Raw genomic sequence first — 24,841 nt, 5'->3', positions numbered from 1 at the left:
AGGAGGTCTTTTGGCCGGTTGTATCTGTGCCAGCCCTCTGCAAAGTCTTTCAGCTATTGCCACACTGCCACCTCCATCCCGTCATCACACAAAACTCTCTTATCAGATAACGATCGGATTCGCTTTTGAAGGGCGCAATTAAATCTGCCCCCGCCCCATTCTCAGGCAGTGCACTCCACACCCTCGCCACTCGTAGCATTAACAAAAAAAGATTCTCCTCAGGTCGCCCTTGCTCCTTTCTGCCAATCACCTCAAATCTCTGCTGTCTGCTCCTCAATCCTTCCGTCAATGGGAGTTTCTCCCTGTCAGCTCCTCATTATTTTGGACACCTCTATCAAACGTCCTGGAGTTTAGAAGAGTGAGAGAGGATCTCATAGAAACTTGTACAAATCTAACAGGGTTAGGCAGGATAGATTCGGAAAAAATGTTCCCAATGGTGGGGGAAGGCCAGAACTAGGGGTCATAGTTTGAGGATAACAGGTAAACATTTTAGGACTAAAGTGAGGAGTAATTTCTTCATCCAGGGGGTGGTAAAGGTGTGGCATTCACTACCCCAGAAAGTAGTTGAGGCCAAAGATTTCAAGAAGAAATTAGATACAGCTCTTGGGGCTAAAGGGATCAAGAGATAAGGGCCAGATGAGGATATTGAATTCGATGATCAGCTAGGATCAAAATGAATGGATTCATCGTGGGGGATGTGTACAATTTTTCTGCAAATCAGAACCTGAATCAGTGCTTTGGTCAATTTTGCCTCCCTGCATCTTGGCGACTTTGGACTGCAGTGTGCCGTGGCCAGGTTCATCAAACTGTGTGTGTGTGTGTGTGTGTGTGTCTGTGTGTGTGTGTGTGGACCAAAGCTTGACATTTTACCTCGTCTCCCTGCACAACTTCAAGATGTATTTCCCCGTTAAAGCATCAGGAAGTGGAGCCGCGCTCTAAATTACACCCTTGCATCCAAGTTGGAGCAGGATCTCAAACATTGGCCTGCGAGACTCTCTTAAATTCGTCTCCAGCAGTTTTTCCTCCCGTGTTGCTTCAGAAGTAATCACAGTCCGTCACGTTGTACAACAATATTGTATTAATCATTGCTCAGTTGGGTGCTTGCCTAGAATGTACCGACTGTACAAATCTCTATTTAGCCCATAATATTTTGTAGTGTAGATATTGTACATATGTCATTAGTCGAGGTGTGGTGTTTGTCAGCCTGGGTTAATGCAGGGTAATGAGTCCATTAGCCATTATTGTGCTATTTCCTGTTTAGATTGCCACAGGCCAGTATAAAGCAAAACACTTTTAAAATCTTGTTTCAAACACATGTTTGTTGTGCATTAATTGTACGTGTTCTTTCAAATAAATATTTAAACAGTCGAGTGAGCTTCCACTTTCCCCGAAGCCTCACGATGGGGTTTATTATTATATTCATGTGCAAATTTTTAGCGCATTGTGTTTCAATGATTCATATTAATGAACCTTCAAAGCTATTTCTTGCACCGTGCCATAAATGGAATGCGCTATTTCCCTCGCAACATTAGGGTGATAATGAGAACAAATATTTTAATGTTGCCGATATCCTGTTTCCCAGCGATTGGAAACAATTTCAGCTTTTTTTTGGTTAAAAAAAAGCGACGCGAGACCAAGGCGCGCACAGCCAGGTTTCCGTTCCGCTCCACGTAATCAACAGTCTGTGCCGACACGTGTAACACGAGTGTTTCTCCGCAGATGCCGAGGACGCCAGTGATGACGAGGATGACACCAAAATCATTGTCCTCAGTTACCCGCAGTACTGCCGCTACCGGACCATGCTGAAGAGAATCCAGAACCGATCGTCTTCCTGGCTGCTCGACCAGTTTGTGATGGCCTTGGGCGGCATTGCCGTACTGAACAAAAGCACCCGGATCCTGTACTGCCGGGACACATTTGACCATCCGACTCTGATCGAAAACGAGTGTGTCTGCGATCAGTTTGGTAAGCACTGTCTCTGAGCTTGTAGACCCGGTGTTCCCGTCCCGCCCTCTTGGGCGAGGGGACGGACCGTGCGAAGGTCCGTTTAACTTGGGCGGGGTTTTTCGGTTTTAAGTGCGACTGGAAACCCCTGTCGGTAATCCCAGTAGGGTGATTATTGGAGAGGGTGTGGAATGAGAAACTGCCCAACTCTTTATGTTGGAATCCAAGGGCTGTATCTAATTTTCACATTGCTGATCAGTGAAGGAATCTGCAGAAACATTGCTTCCTTGTTGTAGCTTCCACTAGATTGTCACGTTAAATTCTTCCGAAATGAAGTTTGGTGTAGAAGAGCAGTTTGCTTGTATTCATCAAGCTGTGCAGCTTGGGAAATAGCCTAAAATGGATTTATGTTATTTTTGAATCAAATTGTTCGCTGAAAAGTTTAAATTCTTTCCTGGCATAAAATGTTTTGTGTCTGAACTTTGAACAAAGAGCGACAAAAGCTGGTAGGATTGATTTCGCTGAGGGTCCATTGATGCTGCAACTGTGTTGTCAGTACGGTCAGGGTCTGCTTTGTACGGATGTTGGGAGTTAGACTGTGCATGCTTCCCCAATCCCACCCAACCTGACACTACGGCAAAGTGAAGTGAGACTTTTGCAGACTCAGTTTACACTGCACATGCTTAGAATTAGTGTGAAACCGAGAGCATTTCACACCTACAATAAACATATCCTGTAAATTCAGTATAAAGGGTATCAGAGTTGAAACCCCCTCTCTCTCTATGTATATACTATATTTAAAATTCTTCTAGTTCACAAAGTACAAAGAACAAAAACAGCCCGGGAAACAGGCCCTTCGGCCCAACGAGTCCGCGCCACCATTTTAACATTACCAGTCCCCCCTCCACCCATGACCCTTGTCTATGCTTATGGCATTCCACATTGAAGGAAAACTAATTTAGGGACAATTTATTACCTCCAATCAGCCTAATAGCACATCTTTGGGGTGTGGGAGGAAACCGGAGCACCTGGAGAAAACCCACACAAGCACAGGGAGAATGTGCAAACTCCCACAGACACCGACCCAAATCCATGTGTCTGCACAGCAAACAGTGATAGTCACTGAGCTGTCGTCTTGCCCAGCATCTGGCCCAGTTTAAGTGTACTCTAACAACATGAAGCACTAGGCTATTCTCGAACATTCAAGAGCAGCCCTAGTACGACCCATCGCCTGTATGCCCCTCGTGAGACAACAAGGCGGACCGACTTAAAACCTGTGAATTAAAAGCGAAAAACATTAGTATCATACCAGATCCTTTTATGTTACCAGGGACGTCCCAATGCTAATGAACCTTATTTAAAACAATCTCCTATATCCTCCCACCTCCAACCCACTCATGTGCCTGTCTAAGTTGCTCTTAAACAACTCCAGCGTGCCTGCCTCCACCACCTTACTTGGCAGAGCATTCCATACCCCCACTGCCCTCTGTGTGAAAAACCTCCCTCTGATATCCGCGTAATACCTCTCCCCCCTCACCCTAAGCCCGTGGCCCCTCGTACTGTGCATTTCTAACATAGGAACTAGCTTACCTCTGTTTACTCTATCTATCCCCTTCATAATCTTATATACCTCTATTAGATCCCCCCTCAGTCGCCATCTTTCAAGAGAAAACAGCCCCAATTTGATCAGTCTTTCCTCATAACCCAGTCCTTCCACACCAGGCAACATCCTGGTAAACCTCCTCTGCACTCTCTCCAGGGTCTCCACATCCTTCCAGTAGTAAGGCGACCAGAACTGGACGCAGTACTCCAAATGCGGCCTAACCAACCTTCTATACAACTGTAGTCACCAAACCAACCAGTGCTAGTTTACTATAAATCCCACTGACTGTGAGATGTAACTCTTTGCAGATAGTACAGCTCTGATCGGGTCACACATTAGGCACCTAAGACTCTTGCATTTCACAGAATCTACGGCAGGGTGACAGTCCTTCAGCCCAAACTGGTCCATGCCAACCAATGCTGAAATCGTTGGAAAAAATTGGATATATATGATAGAAAAAAAAGTGTATGGCAATTAATAAAAAATAAGGCCCAAACTTTTTTTTTCAGTGTCAAATGTGCTGAATATTTGTAACAATCGGGCTTTCAAAAATTTGGGCATGTACAACACTTTGGTAAGGTGTGACATCTGGTTATTCCACTAATGCACACACACACCTGCTTGCATTTATTTAGCATCCGTTAATGTTGTAAAACTTATCAATGGGCTCCTCAAGACTATAAGCAGACACACCTGGGCACCAAGCCAAAGAAGAAGTCATTGAATCAGATGATTAAAAGCTCAGTCAAGGAAGTAGGGTTTTAAGGAACACTTTCCCGAGTTGGAGAGAGCTTAGTCCAGAGCTTAGTTGGGGTCTAGGCAACTGAAGGCAAGGCCGCCAGCAGAGAGAGAGAGACACGAAGGAGGATAAGTTGGGAGGTTTGAGTTAGATGAATACTGCAAATGCGGATTGGCTCTGTCCCACTTTCCAAGCTGGACACCTGACACAACATAGCCAAAGCCTTGGGTTAACCCGAAGGATTCATCATTTGACGGGGAAACGGTCTCCTCACGTCAATATTACAGCAACGCTGTGCCGGTGAACCATTTTATTTCCAAGCTGGGGGAGATGGGAGGAGCTTTATTTAAATGGAGGAAGCTGGTCAGATCCAATTTGGAGATTACAGCATCCTACAGCCTTTATAGGACTAAAAGTAAACATGATAGCAGTCTTATGAGGGGCTGGGCTGTTGATGTAGAGCAGGTATTTTTGCTGAAAAGTCACATTCTGTTGGACTGTTGCCAGGAGTGAGTAAAACTGACAGCATACAGTTGGCAGTATAGGCTGTGTTTCCTTTATTTGGAAATATTAACCTTGAACTGTTGCGCTCTGGAATTCTCTCTCTGCAGCTGCCATTAGCTTATCAAATTACTTGGTCTTTTTTGTGCCGATTGTTATCAGTGTAAATCTAAATTCAAACTGGCTTTTCTTCCCACTTCAAGTTTTGTCCTATAGAAAAAGGAACGGCAAGTTTAAAAAAAATAAAGAAGCACCCGAGTAGCAACCCATTCTGGGCAGGCTGAGTGGAAAAATACACAATGGGCTGATTCATTTGTTCAGATAGTGTGTTTATGACTACATTATACAAATAGCCATTGTAGAATTATTAACATCAATTATTATGGTACATGATACAAAGTATCTCTTATTTTCAGTGGGTAATAAATAGGTTTAATATGCTACTCTTTTTAACTAGATGTGCGAGTCTCTCTCTCTATATATGTGTGTGTATATATATATATATATATATATATATGTATGTCCTTAATATAAAATTGAATTTTCTGAAACTCTGCTGGATTCCTTCTTAATGTAGTAATTGCATAACATAATGAGTGTTATTTTGCATTACATTGACATTGTAAAATATTGCAAATCCTGGCATGGTGACAAAAACACTTGAGTTTTGTAATGTAACATTGCACTCACAGTACACACTGCAGAAATAATAGATAAATTACAGGGCGCCAGTTGACGTCTGTAACCTGATCTCGGGCATAGTTGGCTAATTATTAATGTTCCAATCTTCATTCTTGTAGTTTATAATGTCACGTGGTTTCCACATTTATCTTACAGAATTATAAGGTGCATCCAAGTGCTCATTAATACCTATCTGTACATCTGTCTATTTTGGTATCCAGCTACATTTATCTATTCTCTCTGCTGAAGAGGGCATAATGCCGTGCCAGTGTCACATGCCAGATGTTGCACTCCATGTCACACTCTTGGCACCGCACTATTTACAGGTGGAAATTTACCTTTTTTAGAAATCTCAGTGCTTCTGACTACAAGTTAATTTGTTAGTGTCACAAGTAGGCTTATGTTAACACTGCAATCAGGTTACTGTGAAAATCCCCTAGTTACCACGCTCCACCGCCTGTTTGGGTACACAGAGGGAGAATTTAGCACGGCCGCTGCACCCTAACCAGCAGGTCTTTCGGACTGTGGGAGGAAATGGGAGCACCCGGAGGAAACCCACGCAGATACGGGGAGACCGTGCAGACTCTGCACAGACAGTGACCCAAGGCCGGGAATCGAACCCAGATCCCTGGCGCTGTGAGACAGCAGCGCAAACCACTGTGCCATGCGTGAGGGGGTGAACAGAGGTTTGCCGTTATCCTTGAAACCCAGTGTGAGTCCTTGCCGCCCAAAATGGACAAAAGGCGTGGCACGGTGACCAGCACTGTTGCCTCACAGCGCCGGGGACCCGGGTTCGATTCCCGGCTGAGGTCGCTGTCTGTGTGTATAATCTGCATGTTCTCCCCGTGACTGTGTGGGTTTTCCCCGGATGCTGCGATTTCCTCCCACAGTCTGAAAGACATGCTGGTCAGGTGCAATGGCCGTGCTAAATTCTGCCTCAGTGTACCCGAGCAGGTGCAGGAGTGTGGCGACAAGGGGATTTTCACAGTAACTTCATTGCAGTGTTAATGTATGCCCACTTGTGACACTAATGAATAAACTTTAACTTAAAAATAAAAATGGAAACAGCAAAAGTTGAAGTTGTGCATTTGCGAGCTATCACTCTGGGAGCAAATATATATAATTACTAAATAAAGTAGCACTTGTCATATTATCAAGTCAGAGCGGAGTCCGTATGTAAATTAGAATTTATGGTTTAAAAAGTGAAAAATATAACCAGATCTCTGAAGCAGAAATATAATTGAAGAGATGAGGGATTAGTGAGTGAATGGACTGGATGAAATTGGATAGATTGAAAATATACATCGCTTATTACAAGTTACCATAGTGCAACTGTCATGGATAATCTGAATATGGATAAATCCTCAACAACAAACAGTTTTAACAAGTAATAGATCAGTTAATAGAAATAATGGGCCTGCTGATTCTTGCACTAAATTATTTATTATAACTTTATCATGCCAATATTAACAGTGTCACATAGCCTCCAAACCCATTTCCAAAGGCACCAGTCAGGAGTGTGATGGAATATTCTCCACTTGCCTGGATGGGTGCAGCCCCCACAACACTCGAGAAGCTCGACACCATCCAGGACAAAGCTGTCCTTCCAGCACCTTCAGCATCCTCTCCTTCCTCCGGTGACGCACAGTAACAGCAGTGCGGACCATCTATAATAGAAATATTCACACCCCACTGTGTTTCCTACATTTTCCCTCTGCGTCGACTTTGTAACGACGATACAATTGTGACAGATTAACAGTGAAAATAGGAAGTGGATTAAATACCCGGGACACTCCCCAGAAACATTGAATTGCTTCAGGTGGAGGAGCACCTGAAGGAGAGAGTGGGATTCATAAGAACATAAGAAATAGGAGCAGGAGTAGGCCACCTAGCCCTTCGAGCCTGCCCCGCCATTCAATAAGATCATGGCTGATCTGAAGTGGCTCAGTTCCACTTTCCCGCTTTCTCCCCATCACCCTTAATTCCCTTGCCTACCAAAAACCTATCACCCGTGTCTTAAGTATATTTAGCGAGGCAGCCTCCACCACTTCAACGGGCAGAGAATTCCAGAGATTCACCACCCTTTGAGTGAAGAAGTTCCTCCTCAACTCCGTTCTAAACTTCCCCCCCTTTATCTTGAGGCTGTGTCCTCTAGTCCTGCTGTCCTTTCTGAGTGGGAAGAACCTCTCCACCTCTACCCTATCCATCCCCTTCATCACCTTATACGTCTCAATAAGATGCCCCCTCATCCTTCTAAACTCCAACGAGTACAAGTCCAGTCTATTCAGCCTCTCTTCACAGGCCAACCCCCTCATCTCCGGTATCAGCCTAGTGAACCTCCTCTGCACTCCCTCCAAGGCCAAAATATCCTTGCGCAAGTGCGGTGACCAAAACTGTACGCAGTACTCTAGCTGCGGTCTCACCAATGCCCTGTACAGTTGCAGCAAGACCTCCCTGCTTTTATATTCAATCCCCCTTGCTATGAAGGCCAGCATCCCATTCGCCTTCCTGATCACCTGCTACACCTGCAGACTGGGTTTTGCGACTCATGCACAAGGACCCCCAGGTCCCTCTGCACCCTTCGCCCTTTAAATAGTAATCCCTCCTACTGTTATTCCTGCCAAAGTGGATAACTTCACACTTGCTAACATTGTACTCCATCTGCCAGGTCCTCGCCCACTCGCTCAGCCTATCTAGATCCCTCTGCAGACTTTCCACACCCTCCGCACAATTTGCTTTTCCACTTGTCTTTGTGTCATAGCAAATTTCGACACCCTACACTCAACCCCCTCCTCCAGATCATCTATATAAATGGTAAATAGCTGAGGCTATTTACTAAATAGCTATTTATGCTGTTCCCCACCCCCCTCCCCGGTTTATGCTTACCATTCCTGAGGGAGAGTGCCATCAGGAGGTGGGTGAGATTATCCCTGAATTAGCCAATGTACCTCCCCCCTGCAGTGTTTACGCTGTTTCCCCCCCTTCCCAGTGTTTACGCTGTTCCCCCTCCTTCCCAGTGTTTACGCTGTTTCCCCCCCTTCCCAGTGTTTACGCTGTTTCCCCCCCTTCCCAGTGTTTACGCTGTTCCCCCCTGCAGTGTTTACGCTGTCCCCCCCCCCCTTCCCAGTGTTTACGCTGTTCCCCCCCTTCCCAGTGTTTACGCTGTTTCCCCCCTTCCCAGTGTTTACGCTGTTTCCCCCTCCTTCCCAGTGTTTACGCTGTTCCCCCCCTTCCCAGTGTTTACGCTGTTCCCCCCCCTTCCCAGTGTTTACGCTGTTCCCCCCCTTCCCAGTGTTTACGCTGTTTCCCCCCCCTTCCCAGTGTTTACGCTGTTTCCCCCCCTTCCCAGTGTTTACGCTGTTTCCCCCCCCCTTCCCAGTGTTTACGCTGTTTCCCCCCCCTTCCCAGTGTTTACGCTGTTTCCCCCCCCTTCCCAGTGTTTACGCTGTTTCCCCCCCCTTCCCAGTGTTTACGCTGTTTCCCCCCCCTTCCCAGTGTTTACGCTGTTTCCCCCCCCCTTCCCAGTGTTTACGCTGTTCCCCCCCTTCCCAGTGTTTACGCTGTTCCCCCCCCTTCCCAGTGTTTACGCTGTTTCCCCCCCTTCCCAGTGTTTACGCTGTTTCCCCCCTTCCCAGTGTTTACGCTGTTTCCCCCCCCTTCCCAGTGTTTACGCTGTTTCCCCCCCTTCCCAGTGTTTACGCTGTTTCCCCCCCCTTCCCAGTGTTTACGCTGTTTCCCCCCCCCTTCCCAGTGTTTACGCTGTTTCCCCCCCCTTCCCAGTGTTTACGCTGTTTCCCCCCCCTTCCCAGTGTTTACGCTGTTTCCCCCCCCTTCCCAGTGTTTACGCTGTTTCCCCCCTTCCCAGTGTTTACGCTGTTCCCCCCCCTTCCCAGTGTTTACGCTGTTTCCCCCCCCTTCCCAGTGTTTACGCTGTTTCCCCCCCCTTCCCAGTGTTTACGCTGTTCCCCCCCCTTCCCAGTGTTTACGCTGTTTCCCCCCCCTTCCCAGTGTTTACGCTGTTCCCCCCCTTCCCAGTGTTTACGCTGTTTCCCCCCCTTCCCAGTGTTTACGCTGTTCCCCACTTCCCAGTGTTTACGCTGTTTCCCCCCCCTTCCCAGTGTTTACGCTGTTTCCCCCTCCTTCCCAGTGTTTACGCTGTTTCCCCCCCCTTCCCAGTGTTTACGCTGTTCCCCCCCTGCAGTGTTTACGCTGTTCCCCCCCTTCCCAGTGTTTACGCTGTTTCCCCCCACTTCCCAGTGTTTACGCTGTTCCCCCCCTGCAGTGTTTACGCTGTTCCCCCCCTGCAGTGTTTACGCTGTTTCCCCCCCCTTCCCAGTGTTTACGCTGTTCCCCACTTCCCAGTGTTTACGCTGTTCCCCCCCCTTCCCAGTGTTTACGCTGTTTCCCCCCCTTCCCAGTGTTTACGCTGTTTCCCCCCCTTCCCAGTGTTTACGCTGTTCCCCACTTCCCAGTGTTTACGCTGTTCCCCCCCCTTCCCAGTGTTTACGCTGTTTCCCCCCCCTTCCCAGTGTTTACGCTGTTTCCCCCCCCTTCCCAGTGTTTACGCTGTTCCCCACTTCCCAGTGTTTACGCTGTTCCCCCCCCTTCCCAGTGTTTACGCTGTTTCCCCCCCTTCCCAGTGTTTACGCTGTTTCCCCCCCCTTCCCAGTGTTTACGCTGTTCCCCCCCCTTCCCAGTGTTTACGCTGTTTCCCCCCTTCCCAGTGTTTACGCTGTTTCCCCCCCTTCCCAGTGTTTACGCTGTTCCCCCCTTCCCAGTGTTTACGCTGTTTCCCCCCCCTTCCCAGTGTTTACGCTGTTCCCCCCTTCCCAGTGTTTACGCTGTTCCCCCCTTCCCAGTGTTTACGCTGTTTCCCCCCCTTCCCAGTGTTTACGCTGTTCCCCCCTTCCCAGTGTTTACGCTGTTTCCCCCCCTTCCCAGTGTTTACGCTGTTCCCCCCCCTTCCCAGTGTTTACGCTGTTTCCCCCCCCTTCCCAGTGTTTACGCTGTTTCCCCCCCCTTCCCAGTGTTTACGCTGTTTCCCCCCCCTTCCCAGTGTTTACGCTGTTTCCCCCCCCTTCCCAGTGTTTACGCTGTTTCCCCCCCTTCCCAGTGTTTACGCTGTTCCCCCCCCTTCCCAGTGTTTACGCTGTTTCCCCCCTTCCCAGTGTTTACGCTGTTCCCCCCCCTTCCCAGTGTTTACGCTGTTTCCCCCCCCTTCCCAGTGTTTACGCTGTTCCCCCCTTCCCAGTGTTTACGCTGTTTCCCCCCTTCCCAGTGTTTACGCTGTTTCCCCCCCTTCCCAGTGTTTACGCTGTTCCCCCCCCTTCCCAGTGTTTACGCTGTTTCCCCCCCCTTCCCAGTGTTTACGCTGTTCCCCCCTTCCCAGTGTTTACGCTGTTTCCCCCCCCTTCCCAGTGTTTACGCTGTTTCCCCCCCTTCCCAGTGTTTACGCTGTTTCCCCCCCCTTCCCAGTGTTTACACTGTTTCCCCCCCCTTCCCAGTGTTTACGCTGTTTCCCCCCCCTTCCCAGTGTTTACGCTGTTTCCCCCCCTTCCCAGTGTTTACGCTGTTCCCCCCTTCCCAGTGTTTACGCTGTTTCCCCCCCTTCCCAGTGTTTACGCTGTTTCCCCCCCCTTCCCAGTGTTTACGCTGTTTCCCCCCCCTTCCCAGTGTTTACGCTGTTTCCCCCCCTTCCCAGTGTTTACGCTGTTTCCCCCCCCTTCCCAGTGTTTACGCTGTTTTCCCCCCCCTTCCCAGTGTTTACGCTGTTTCCCCCCCCTTCCCAGTGTTTACGCTGTTTCCCCCCCTTCCCAGTGTTTACGCTGTTTCCCCCCCCTTCCCAGTGTTTACGCTGTTTCCCCCCCCTTCCCAGTGTTTACGCTGTTTCCCCCCCCTTCCCAGTGTTTACGCTGTTTCCCCCCCACTTCCCAGTGTTTACGCTGTTTCCCCCCCTTCCCAGTGTTTACGCTGTTCCCCACTTCCCAGTGTTTACGCTGTTCCCCCCCCTTCCCAGTGTTTACGCTGTTTCCCCCCCCTTCCCAGTGTTTACGCTGTTTCCCCCCCCTTCCCAGTGTTTACGCTGTTTCCCCCCCTTCCCAGTGTTTACGCTGTTTCCCCCCCCTTCCCAGTGTTTACGCTGTTTCCCCCCCACTTCCCAGTATTTACGCTGTTTCCCCCCCCTTCCCAGTGTTTACGCTGTTTCCCCCCCCTTCCCAGTGTTTACGCTGTTTCCCCCCCTTCCCAGTGTTTACGCTGTTCCCCCCTTCCCAGTGTTTACGCTGTTTCCCCCCCCTTCCCAGTGTTTACGCTGTTTCCCCCCCTTCCCAGTGTTTACGCTGTTTCCCCCCACTTCCCAGTGTTTACGCTGTTTCCCCCCCTTCCCAGTGTTTACGCTGTTTCCCCCCCTTCCCAGTGTTTACGCTGTTTCCCCCCTTCCCAGTGTTTACGCTGTTTCCCCCCCCTTCCCAGTGTTTACGCTGTTTCCCCCCCCTTCCCAGTGTTTACGCTGTTTCCCCCCCCTTCCCAGTGTTTACGCTGTTTTCCCCCCCCTTCCCAGTGTTTACGCTGTTTCCCCCCCCCTTCCCAGTGTTTACGCTGTTTTCCCCCCCCACTTCCCAGTGTTTACGCTGTTCCCCCCCCCCCGGTTAATGCTGTGGATTGACGTTGTGCCCCTCCCCCTCCCAGTGTTTACATTGTGTCCCCCTCCCCAGGGATTCCGCTGTGTATTTTGGGATGAAATATAATGTGATTTCTGTCACTGTTTCTCCAATAGTTTTGCTGTTGTTGAGCCTTTTGACATTATTGAGTAATTACAATTAGTTCAGGGCCAGGTATTAGATTGGCCAATGCTTAGGAAAGGTTTGGGCACTTTCTGTAGATGCCTACACAGATATATAAAGGAACGGATGGTGGGGGATGGGCCATCTGCATGTGGCAAAGATCCAAAGCGACATAAACTTGAAGTGCATTCCTGATCATCCATTATTTGAAATGAATTCTAGGGCTGGGACTTGTAAAATGGATATGACTTTTTATAGAGAGCTGAATCCCATTGTTGAGCTCCAGTTAAAATGTTCTCCCCCCTGCCTGAGAGTCGAGGCAGGGTCTGGAGTACTGGTGCCGTCGCTGTGTAAAAATACAAAGTGTCACTCTAATGAAGTTTTCAAAAAGTAGTTTTCTTTGTTTGAAATGGAGCTTCCTGTTATCCGACTTGACCTTTTGAGATTGGGTTTGCCTGAGATAGTCTTTGTTCTCTTGTGTATCTGTAAGTACCACTTTTCGCTAGCTGTCTCTGGTGAAAATGGACAGGGGGCGGGGGTGCAGGCGGATAGTCAAACCCTCTCCCAACGTTCCCTTAAACAATTTTAATTTGCTTTCAGTTATCAGAAAAGTATAACCGTTTCACTGGCCTGATGTCAGTATCTGTGATAAGACATTTGGCGTTATCGGAGCTATTTGGTGTTTATGAGCTAATTGTGCTGTTAATGATCGAGTGAAAATGTGAGCTGCAGCCAGTGTAACACTTGCACTCACCAGTAACTGGGCAGAGTTGGTGGTGGTTCGTGTTGATCTAAGAGGCCATATCGACAATGAAAGCTATCTTTTTGTTACGATCGTGACATCTTTTTCCTGCCTGCAATAATTCATGTCTCAGCCGTTTGTCATCCATGTTATTAGGCCGCCAATCTGAACTGATTACCCTGTTGATTATTTAATAGCTCGGCGCTTAGTTTCACTCTGCTTTACAGAGTCAGTTACCGCATCCATTTTTGTGTTCCTTCCTTCCTCCCACCACCCTCCCCAACTGAAGCCCAACCTCCTCCGCATGCCCCTTCACGGTAACTCGGCCTAAATATTCGCGTCAGGGTGAATCTCAACAGTCGGTTCGACTGCAGAGGCGTCACGACCTGGCTCCCTTCTCGCCTGGGCACCCGCGTGCTTGCGCATCCGGCACTGGAGGTGGATTTGGAGTGGCAGCCTCTTAATCCTGGCTTGGATCGGCCGTCCCAGTGCGCCGGGGGAACTGGCCTGGGACGGGCCGTGCCAGTCTGGGTAGTGGAGTTGATGGGTGGATTGGCCGTGCAAAATTCATGGCAGGGGGATTAGCAGGGTAAATACTTGGGGATACGGGGATGGGACCTGGCTGGGATTGTTGTCGGTGTAGGTTCAATGGGCTGAATGGTCTCCTTCTGCACTGTACGGACTCTATGATGGAGCTACTTAACTGGATACACTTACTGAAGCATCCGGGAATGTATATACAATGTATTCTTAACAGTGACTTTAAACCAAGGTCCCGTCTGCCTTGTTAAGTGAACGTTAAAAGACTCCCATGGCACTACTTTGAGGAAGAATTCTCCCAGTGTCCTGTCCAACATTTACCTTTTGACCAACTCCCATTAAAACAAATGATCTGGTCATTATCACTTTGCTGATTTGATTTATTATTGTCACGTATTAACATACAATGAAAAGTATTGTTTCTTGCACACTATACAGACAAAGCTTACCATTCATAGAGCAGGAAAGAAAAGAGTGCAGAATGTCGTGTCAGAGCTAGGGTGTAGAGAAAGATCAACTTAATGTGAGGTAGGTGCGTTCAAAAGTCTGACAGCTGTTCTTGAGTGGGTTGGTACGTGACCTCAGACTTTTGCATCTTTTCCTGATGGAAGAAGGCAGAAAAGAGAATGCCCTGGATGTGTGGGGTCCTTAATTATGCTGGCTGCTTTTCCAAGGCAGCAGGAAGTGTAGACAGAGGCAATGGATGGGAGGCTAAAGATGTAAATGATGCATAATACCAGAGCTTTAAAATTGTGTTAATCTGAAAAGAATATCAGACAACACTAAGGTTCGATTGGGTTATTACAGAATTGTTGAGTCAGCTTTGATCTGGACAGTGAATAACATTGCATGATAGATTGGGCTACATTCATGACCTTTTGTAGTTTCTTGAGTTCTTGGGCAGAGCAGGAGCCCATACCAAGCTGTGATACAACCAGAAAAAATGCTTTCTATGGTGCATCTGTAAAAGTTGATATGAGAGTTGTAGCTGACATGCCAAATTTCCTTAGTCTTCTGAGGAAGTAGAGGCGTTGATGGGCTTTCGTGTCAGCGTGGGGGGAACCAGGACAGGTTGTTGATGATCTGGACACCTGAAAACTCGAAGCTCTCAACCCTTTCTACTTTGTCCCCATTGATGTAGAGAGGGGCATGTTGATGCCTATCTCCCTCGATCTGTTGACATTGAGGGAGAGATTATAGCTCTTTGTGGGAGCTTGTGTACTCAAGTTGGTGGTCACGGTTCCTACATTACAACAACTTCCAAAAAGACTTCAGTGGCTGTAAAGCACTTAGTGACATTCTGAGGTCACAGGAGGCGCTGTACAATTGCATCTCTTTTGAATATTGCTGAATCCAGATGCAGGATATTTCTACATGAAAATCATTATTCTCCTGACATCTGCTCTCTTGGATTCTGAAGCAGCGGAGACCAGGCCAACTATGAATCAGGCACATTGTATTAAATTGAAACCTTACAAATCTTATTAAAAGCATTTGTAGCCTGTTATTCAATCGTGGGTTTGTTCTAATTCCTTGAGTTTCTCTCCTGGGCTTTGTGACATTATTCGAGCACCTCAGATGGATTTAGTGGCTTGTAATCGTTGCCAAGAGTCCGTTACTCTGTCAGGTTTATTCAATGACCCTGACTGTGCTCCCAGCATTGCACCCCTCAGCCAACAGGTCGGGGAGTCGCTAGTACCTGTGAGATACCTGATCACTTTGTCCGGAACCACAGGACACAATTTAAGCGACAGTGAATTTGAATCGAATCTGCGCGTGTAATATTTTTAGTGAGAGATGGGCTCCCCGAGGAGATGGCGGAAATAGTCAGGTTTGATTCATTCACATGCAGATTTCTTTTGGAAGCTATCGTTTTGGGATGCAGCCTGCAGAATAATTTGCGGTAAGTGTAGCAGGCTGGGAGGAACAGGTGAGCTTGAATCCATTTTCCCCAATATTCTCCACCATTGGAGCTTTCCTTCACCTCACACCCCGAGTCTGTTCCGGGCTCGCTGGTTGAGATTGATCGCTGCGATTAGTCTACAACACCATTAATCTTACATCACCCGAATGGTGAGATGGTGGAAGGTGAGCTCCGTGGATTCTGACTGATTTTTGCTGGTGTGGTTTGTATGTTTGTGTCCCTGCTGTTTAGCAGCTACATAACGGCAGTACAGAATTACTGAGACTTACTTCTAATATCTAAAGATAAAGCTTGAAATTAGTTTTACTGTCAGTGATGTTTCTATGTTGCTGCTAGACGCGCGTGCGCGCACACACATACACACGCCCCTCCCCGTACACACACACGCCCCTCCCCGTACACACACACACCCCCCCTCCACATACCCCTCCACATACACCCCTCCCCACAACACACACACACACACACACACACACACATACATATACACACACACACACACACACACACACGCCCCTCCCCGTACACACACACACCCCCCTCCACATACCCCTCCACATAGACCCCTCCCCACAACACACACACACCTCCCCACACACACACACACACACACACACACACACACACACACACACACGCCCCTCCCCGTACACACACACACCCCCCCTCCACATACCCCTCCACATACACCCCTCCCCACAACACACACACACCTCCACACACACCCACCCCTCCTGACTCTAATTGCCGATAAGGGCATCATGTACTCGAGATGCCCACAGGAACATGGGAACAGGAGTAGGCCACTCAGCCCATTGAGCCTAGTACACCCAGCTCTGCCATTGAGAAACTTTTTTTTGGGGCGGGACGGTGGCACAGTGGTTGGCATTGCTGTTTCACAGCGCCAGGGACTTGGGTTCGATTCCCGATGTGGGTCACTGTCTGTGTGGAGTTTGCACATTCTCCCCGTGCCTGTGTGGGTTTCCTCTGGGTGCTCCGGTTTCCCCCCAGTCTGAAAAACATGCTGCTTAGGAGCATTGGCCAAGCTAAATTCTCCCTCTGTGTACCCGAACCGGAGTGTGGCGACTAGGGGATTTTCACAGTAACTTCATCGCGGTGTTAATGTAAGCCTAATTGTGATACTATTCAAACTTTAACCCTTCGATATGACAACGGGTGATTGGCAGTTGTTGCACCCACTATCCCCTATAACCCTACCGTGCCAGCAGTTCACACTCGGGATGCCAGGTTAACCACCTTATCTCTAACAGGACGGGGCGATGGCGGGGGGGACTCGGCCAAATCCCAGCCACTGATTCTACTCCAGGTGCTGGGGAATTGAACCTGGAACGTCGCACATCTGCTTTGCTGCACCAACCTCCGGACCAACTGACTCAGCCATTGATGCAGGATCTGTGCATTAACAATATTACGTTCGTGTAATGAGTTCCACATCTCTCTCCTTGAGCCAGTTTGTTTAAAAAAAAGACTTGTCCTCTTTGCCAGATTGCAGCAATTGTTGATATATGGCTCATTGGCTCAAAGCTTTGCGAAATCTATCATAGCGTTTCGTATAAGTATGATGGAAGGTTAAATGACACACAGCCTTTTAGATGCATTGTGAAATATCAGACTGCTTTGTATTTTGTAAGCAGATTGTTTATACGGTGGGTTGTGCAATACCCCATGACAAGCACACAATGCCTGTCCTCTGACGCCACATCCATTACACTCCTGAAAAAAGGAAACAGTTGCTCCTGCATTGTTTATATTAAAAAAAAAGCACACATTTGTGTGGACTTTCTGTAGGCGCATTGTACCTGGGGAGAGAAAATGTTGCCTTGATGTTCCACAAATACCCATGAAGCACTGAGCGTCGCTCAGCGCAAAATGATTCATGCAAGTTTCAACAGTACATTGTGTGCTGAGCTGTTTGATAGTCAGCTGTGTGGGGCTGAATGGCCTCCTCTTATTCCCCTTGTCTTCTGCTGATAGTAAGTCAGTTGTGATTTTATTCTTAAGAAAGTGGGTAGCACAGTGGGTTAGTACTGCTGCTTCACAGCTCCAGGGTCCTGGGTTCGATTCCCGGCTCGGGGTCACTGTCTGTGTGGAGTTTGCACATTCCCCTCGTGTCTGCGTGGGTTCCTCCGGGTGCTCCGGTTTCCTCCCACAGTCCAAAGATGTGCGGGTTAGGTTGATTGGCCGTGCTAAGAAATTTCCCCTTAGTGCCTAGGAATGTGTAGATTAGTGGATATAATATGTAGGGACTGGGTGGGATTGTGTTCAGCGCAGACTCGATGGGCCGAAGGGCCTCTTTCTGCACTGTAGGGTTCTATGATTCTGTGAAAGAGAATAAAGTCTATGGGAGCCCAGTTCCTCCACTCTGCTGAGAAACAGTGGCACTGTGGTTAGTGCTGCTACCCCACAGCTACAGGGGCCTGGGTTCAATTCCCAGCTTGGGTCGCTGACTCGGAATTGAACCCAGGTTTGCCCATTCTCCCCGTGTCTGCGTGGGTTTCCTTCGGGTGCTCTGATTCCACCCACTCTCCAAAGATATGTAGTTAGATGCATTGGCCGTGCTAAATTGCTCCTTGGTTTCCCAAGATGTGTAAATTAGGGGGATTAGCGGGGCAAATGCCTTCCACTCTACAGCTCCCTCCATAAACCTCCCCATCCCTTTCGACCCCTGTGTCCCTTCCTGAATCTCTTTGCCTTGCCCTTGACGAGCAGACTTGTTCTGGGACATGAATCTCTCCGCGACTCCGAGATATTCCTTCAAAACTATCTTTGACCAAGCTTTTGATCACCTCTCTTGAACTCTTTTCTTTGGTAACACTTTGTGAACCACCTTGGGGACTTTTAACGATGTTAGACGGGTGTCCTGGGGGATTGGCGGGGAAAGGAAATTGAAGTTGGTCTGAGCCATGATCACTCATCAAATCCCTACAGGGCAGAAGGCCATTCGGCCCATTGAGTCTGCACCAACCACAATCCCACCCAGGCCCTATCCCCATAAACCCACATATTTACCCCACTAATCGCTCTAACCTGTGCATTTTGGGACACTAAGGGGCGAATGGCCTTCTGCTAATTCTTACATTCTAATAAAGGTACATTGGACAGTGGGGGATTATGGACTGGTTTTGGTCTCCTTGCCTCTGATAAGGCCAGATTTAACTTTCCGAGCCTTTCGCTCTGCCTGACTCGCTGCTGATCACTCTGTGAAGTTGCCACACCCTGACTTGATGTACTGTCCATCAACCTCCTGGGTATTCCAGCCCCCCTCCCCCTCCCCCCACACCCTGACTGCCCCAGCCTCATCCTCGCGCCCCCCCCCCCCCCCCTCACACAGCCCCCACACCTGCCCCCACACCCTGACCTGTCCCAGCCTCACCCTCCCCCTCCCCCCCCAGGCTATTCCAGCCTTCTCCCCCTCCCCCCACACCCTGACTGCCCCAGCCTCACCCTTCCCCCTGCACCCCCCCCACCCCCCCAGGCTTTTCCAGCTCCCCCCCCCCACACCCTCACTGTCCCAGCCTCGCCCCCACCCCCCGGGCTATTCCAGCCTCCCTGGGTTCCCTTTTGGCAGTGGGTCCCACCGGCCAGCACCGTATCCCACATTCCCCAAAGCGGCTAGCTCTTGGATCTGGCCAAGACTCCGGAGCAAAGGCAGGAGTTGAAAGTAACCACAGAATTCCAGTGATTCCAGCACTCCGGAAGCCAGCTCCTTGTATTAGCAATTAAAGCAGTTTGTGCTTTCAATTGATCATCCCTTCAAATTATGCATTAGCTTTAGAAAAAAGAAAAACATTTTAATATTTTCCATGTACTGTTTATCTTGCTCTGCATCACAGTTGCTCCCCGATGACTTTGATTTATTCAGGATGGTAATTAGTGCCTGTATAATTTATAGTGCAGAATAAATACACTGGTAATTTTGTGCAATAAATTTGCTTATTGTGCAATTAAGATTTGAATAAGGAATCAAACAAAAGCATGGTTCACTGTGATCCTTTGCAGTGTTACACACCTGGCTTATTATATATACATGGGTGAGTTTTCACTGTGAGCTATATTTTGCTCCATTATATTTTTGATACATTCAAGGAACTTGCTACCAGTCGTTCAAAATGACAACAACTTCCCCGCTGTGTTATAAGCCCCAAAGTCTTAACGATGAGGCAGAGCTGTGGGAGAGAAGGAAAAGAATGCCTTCCCAATCCCACTACCTTATGGGATGTCCTGCTCTATGTCCGCAAAGGTCAGCAGGTTGACAATTGTTTAGTTTGCTTATTCATGTCACAAGCAGGTTTAAACTGCGATGAAGTTCCTGTGAAAATCCCATAGTCGCCACACTCCAGCGCCTGTTCAGGTACACTGAGAATTTACACGGCCAGTGCACCAAAATAACATGTCTTTCGAACTGAGAGAGGAAAGCGAGGCACCCGGAGGAAACCCACGCAGACACGGGGAGAAGGTGCAGAATCCGCACAGACAGTGACCCATGGGCCTGTTCAGTCAGGTGGAGACCCACGGCAGAAACCCGTGACCCTGCGTAGAAGTCATCCTCGAATTGAGGGACATCCGACAGTAATCAGCCATGATCTTATTGAATGGCGGGGCAGGCTCGAAGGGCTAGATGGCCTACTCCTCCTATTTCTTATGTTCTTATGTAATGATTCTTGATGCACATTTCCTTCCCAGTCACTGACGTGAACTGGACACCGACCGGTCCCCTCTTGTACCAGAAGTGGCGGCGCATTCCGTCTTTGGAAGGAGTGTTGTCACTTCCTGCCACTTTGAGGCCTATCCTGAGGCTGCTTCTTCCTCTGAATGCACGATACATTTCTTACGCCCTAGGGAATATTAATGGCGATGATGCTTCATTGTGTGATATAGGGTTTGCCCCTTGGCAAAAATTCTCATCAGTTTGTGACAAAACGCTAACCAACCCTGAGATAGTTGAAATCATCTTCCTTTTGTCGACGTAAGACTTGAATGGGGCACTCACTGAGTGTTAAAATGGGCAGCACGGGCCTGTTTCCTGTGCTGTTCTTTGTCAAACTGGCAAGCGTTAACTGAAATGGAGGCTTTGTGCGTGGCGCCCCCTGCCTCTGAGCCAAGAAAAGCTCCTGGTTTAAATCCCACCCAGGGAGGTGTGCTCATATCCCAGGCGAATACTGAGTATCGGCTTGTAAATCCTTCCAATATCCGTCCGGCGGTAAGAGTGGGAGAGATTCCTGGTCAGTCACCTAATGGAAAGAAGGTTGGAGTTTGTGCCCTCGCTGCTTCACTAGCTCTGGACTGCAACATAAATGTAAGAGTGTGTGTGATGCCTTGGGTTGCTGTGGATCTGGTTGGTGCCGGTAACGTATTGCCCCAGGCATGGTGGAGGTTGTGGGGGCGCCGTGGGTCAGACCTGCCTACGGACAGAGGGCTGAAAATCTAAATTGCGCGGTACACAAACGTCTCCCTGTCACTTCCTGCGACTTTTCAATTTTCTGAATTTATTATTAGCAGATGTTTTATGCAGCGGGCATGATTAGAAAACCATTTAAATGCTAACATTTTCATTTGGGAGATTTGCAGCTGATGTGGGTCAATTGCCAGCACTGCCGACCAACTAGATGTCATCCATTAACTTGGATATCTTAGACCATATTGCACTGTATGAAGTTTACACGCAACGTGGGCCCTGGCACCTGGTTTCCACACTTGACTACAGAACATCGCCAGCCTCTGTCGCCACCTTGTCCAAAAGCTGATGAGAACTATCTGGCTTGGAGGCTGAAGCAGGCCTCTGCTTTCAGTCCAAAGAGGTGAGGTTTCCGGGCACTTGGGTTGTGGATCTCCTTGAAGAACATTCTAACGTGCAGTCAACTTTGTGCGTAGGTTTAATAATTTCAGCACAAAATAAGCGTTGCTGCTGTTAACCCAAGAGTGTGGCTTGTCCGGGTGCATCTTCAGGTGGTTGCAAGATCAAGATGGTGGCATGGGCATGTTGGGCTGAATGGCCTCATTCTGTGACTCAGTGTTCTCGGGGCGCGGTGTTGAGACCCAAGTTGGTTCTTCTTTTGAATTGACCCTTTTTTTCCCCTCTGTGGGATCTTTGTGTTCAGCTGATCAGTGTGGTTAAATTCTTTGAACCAATCAAGATAAGAGAGTACAGGGCAACCCACCACCACCCTCCCCGACAACAAATTTCATGTCACCCGCACGGTTAATTTGCTGTATAATTAGTTATATTTCTACACAGCACTAACAGATTAGAATAACGTTGTTTACAGTGCGAGCCATGCAAGCCTCATCATGACACAGCTCCCCTACATCTTGAGTACGTTTCACTGACAGTTTTAGAAATCCCATTTTTCTTAGTCGAGAAGTTAGAGGGGGAGAGAAAGGGAAATGGATTTAAATCAGACTATCAATTGCATTCCTTTCTGGCATTGCCGAGCTAATAAAAATTCCATTTGGGCAGCAGCAATTGGGTTACTTTATAAGGAAAAAGCTTGCTTTTGGCTACTTGCTTCTCTGAACGCACAACGCATTTCTCCCGCCCCAGGAAACATCAGTGACAATGACGGTGTGGAGTGCGATATTATTTGCTTAGACACACACTGATTCACGGTAGCATGCGTGTCCCTACTTGTTCTGAAAGGGGAGCGTTCTTTCTCTGGGTTCGTCCTGCAAAGAAAATAAATTATTTTTCGTCAGAATTCCTTTGTTCAGACTTGCTATCACGGTTGCAGGAAAGCTTGTGGGTGAATTTTTCTTCACCCCACATGCGTGCGCACGCAGTTTGCAATGGATAGCTTTCTTAAAATAAGTGGCGAGAAATAAAACCCCAGCTCTTGTCGTTTCTGATCTCGAGGAATGGGTGGCACAGTGGTTAGCACTGCTGTCTCACGGCGCCAGGAACCCGGGTTCAATTCCCAGCTTGTCTGTGTGGACTTTGCACATTCTCCCTGGGTCTACATGGGTTTCCTCCGGGATGCTCTGGTTTCCTCCCACACTCGAGTGGTGTGCGGGTTAGGTGGATCGGCCATGCTAAATTGCCCCTTAGTGTCAGGGGAGCTAGCTTGGGCAATTGCATGGGATTATGGGGATAGGGCCAGAGAGGTGAGGACTCGATGGGCTGAATTTAGCATTCTATGAATATCTCATGTGGAACCTGCTAGTTTTATATGCATCAGAAATTCCTTAAAAAGAAATCTTGCAGTGTTTGTGAAATGAGTAATGAGTTGATTGCGTATTAGTGGCTGGTTGATATAAATAAATATAGAATTTGCAGAACCAGACAGCACACGTGTACATGTTGTTCTGGCAATATGAGGGGCAGAACTGCTTTTTTTATGTTTAATAATTCATTAAGCTACCAAGAACATATTTCTTGTAACATTGTGATTGATATTGTTTGCAACACTTTATTGAACTGTGTAGTGACATTTTGTGAGTCATTTGATGCCAAGATATCTCTCTCAGTCACAGTGCGCAACCCAAGTCTGTCCTTGAGCTTTCCAAACTGGAATACATATTGATGCCACCTTCAAAATGGGTCAGGAAACAGTTACCATTGTTCAGTCGGAATTAGAGCAGCTTAATCAGAAGCCCAAAGCGAATGTGTTGCAATGCTCGCAAATGACTAATAAAGGCCGGAGTGGATGGGGAATTAGGGGGTTCCCAGGCGGACGAGCGTGCCCCTCTCCTTCCTTCCTACCCAGCTGGTCAGTTACACACCGAGGGGCAAGAGCTGCTTCCTGGAGTTTAATCTGCTTGACTTGCTCCATCAAACCTGTCCTTGTCAAAGAAAGAAACTATTTTCTGATCTTGGTGCACATTCTGACCTTGTTCTGCCAGAGGACTGGATTTAATGGTTCATTTTTACAATGGAACTCCAAGATATTGCTGTTGCAAATGCTTCCCCCCCCGCCTCCACCCCCCGATGAGTCGGAGGTATCAGCCTATCACTGAGTCCTTTGTGCACTCCCCTGTGAACCAGAGACTCCACCTCCCACCCCAGAGAGGTCAGCGCAAGATACAGGCCAATGCCACCCCGATCCCCCCCCCAAACGGGTCCAACACTGAGGGAGTGCCGAACTGGCGGCGGTGCTGTCTTCCAGCTGACATGTTTAACTGCGGCCTCTTCGGCTGCCCGAGAAAATATCCAAGACGCTATTGCAAAAAGGAGCAGGGCGTTCTGGTGTCCTGGCCAATATTTACCCCGCAATCGATCGGATTATCCAGCTGTTATCATAAGAACATAAGAAATAGGAGCAGGAGTAGGCCATCTAGCCCTTCGAGCCTGCCCCGTCATTCAATAAGATCATGGCTGATCTGAAGTGGATCAGTTCCACTTTTCCGCTCTCTCCCCATAACCCTTAATTCCCTTGTCTATCAGAAACCTATCTACCCATGACTTAAATATATTCAGCGAGGTAGCCTCCACCACTTCAACGGGCAGAGAATTCCAGAGATTCATCACCCTTTGAGTGAAGAAGTTTCTCCTCAACTCCGTTCTAAACTGCCCTCCCCTAATTTTGAGGCTGTGCCCTCTAGTTCTGTTTTCCTTTCTAAGCAGGAGGAATCTCCCTACCTCCACCCTATCTAGCCCCTTCATTATCTTATATGTCTCTATAAGATCCCCCCTCAGCCTTCTAAACTCCAACGAGTACAGACCCAGTCTATTTAGTCTCTCTTCATAGTCCAACCCCCTCATCTCCAGTATCAGTGAACCTCCTCTGCACTCCCTCCAAGGCCAAAATATCCTTGCGCAAGTGCGGCGACCAAAACTGCACACAGTACTCCAGCTGCGGCCTCACCAGTGCCCTGTACAGTTGCAGCAAGACCTCCCTGCTTTTATATTCTATCCCCCTCACTATAAAGGCCAGCATCCCATTCGCCTTCTTGATCATCTGCTGCACCTGCAGACTAGGTTTTTGCGATTCGTGCACAAGGACCCCCAGATCCCTCTGCACTGTAGCATGCTGCAGCTTTTCACCCTTTAAATAATAATCCCTCCTACTACTATTTCTACCAAAGTGGATAACCTCACATTTGCTAATGTTATATTCCATCTGCCAGGTCCTCGCCCACTCACTCAGCCTATCCAGATCTCTCTGCAGATTTTCCACGTCCACCATGCAATTTGCTTTTCCATTCATCTTTGTGTCGTCAGCAAATTTTGTTACCCTACGCTCAGCCCCCTCCTCCAGATCGTCTGTGTATAAAGTTGAGGTCCCAGCACCGATCCCTGCGGCACTCCACTAGTCACCAACTGCCAACCAGAATAGCACCCATTGATTCGAACTCTCTGCTTCCTGTTAGACATCCAATCCTCAATCCACGCTAACACCTTACCCCCAACTCCATGCCCCCTAACGTTCTG

The 24,841-nt window shown here is 48.3% G+C and overlaps 1 protein-coding gene across 2 annotated transcripts in view; it reads left to right on the top strand.

Annotated features, from left to right (window-relative positions):
• arid5b (AT-rich interaction domain 5B) overlaps positions 1 to 24,841 on the top strand; it is a 154,172-nt gene that overhangs the window by 47,364 nt on the left and 81,967 nt on the right. For both annotated transcript variants that reach the window (XM_080205419.1, XM_080205420.1), the window contains one exon: positions 1,720 to 1,965. In XM_080205419.1, the coding sequence (XP_080061545.1) occupies positions 1,720 to 1,965 (246 nt within the window). The remainder of the gene's footprint in view (positions 1 to 1,719; positions 1,966 to 24,841) is intronic.

Source organism: Carcharhinus amblyrhynchos, chromosome 17, assembly GCF_965287045.1.
Source record: "Carcharhinus amblyrhynchos chromosome 17, sCarAmb.v2.hapA, whole genome shotgun sequence".
Classification (NCBI taxonomy): Eukaryota; Metazoa; Chordata; class Chondrichthyes; order Carcharhiniformes; family Carcharhinidae; genus Carcharhinus; species Carcharhinus amblyrhynchos.
The sequence above is the reverse complement of the archived record's forward strand: the minus strand, read 5'-3'. Positions and strand labels throughout refer to the sequence as shown.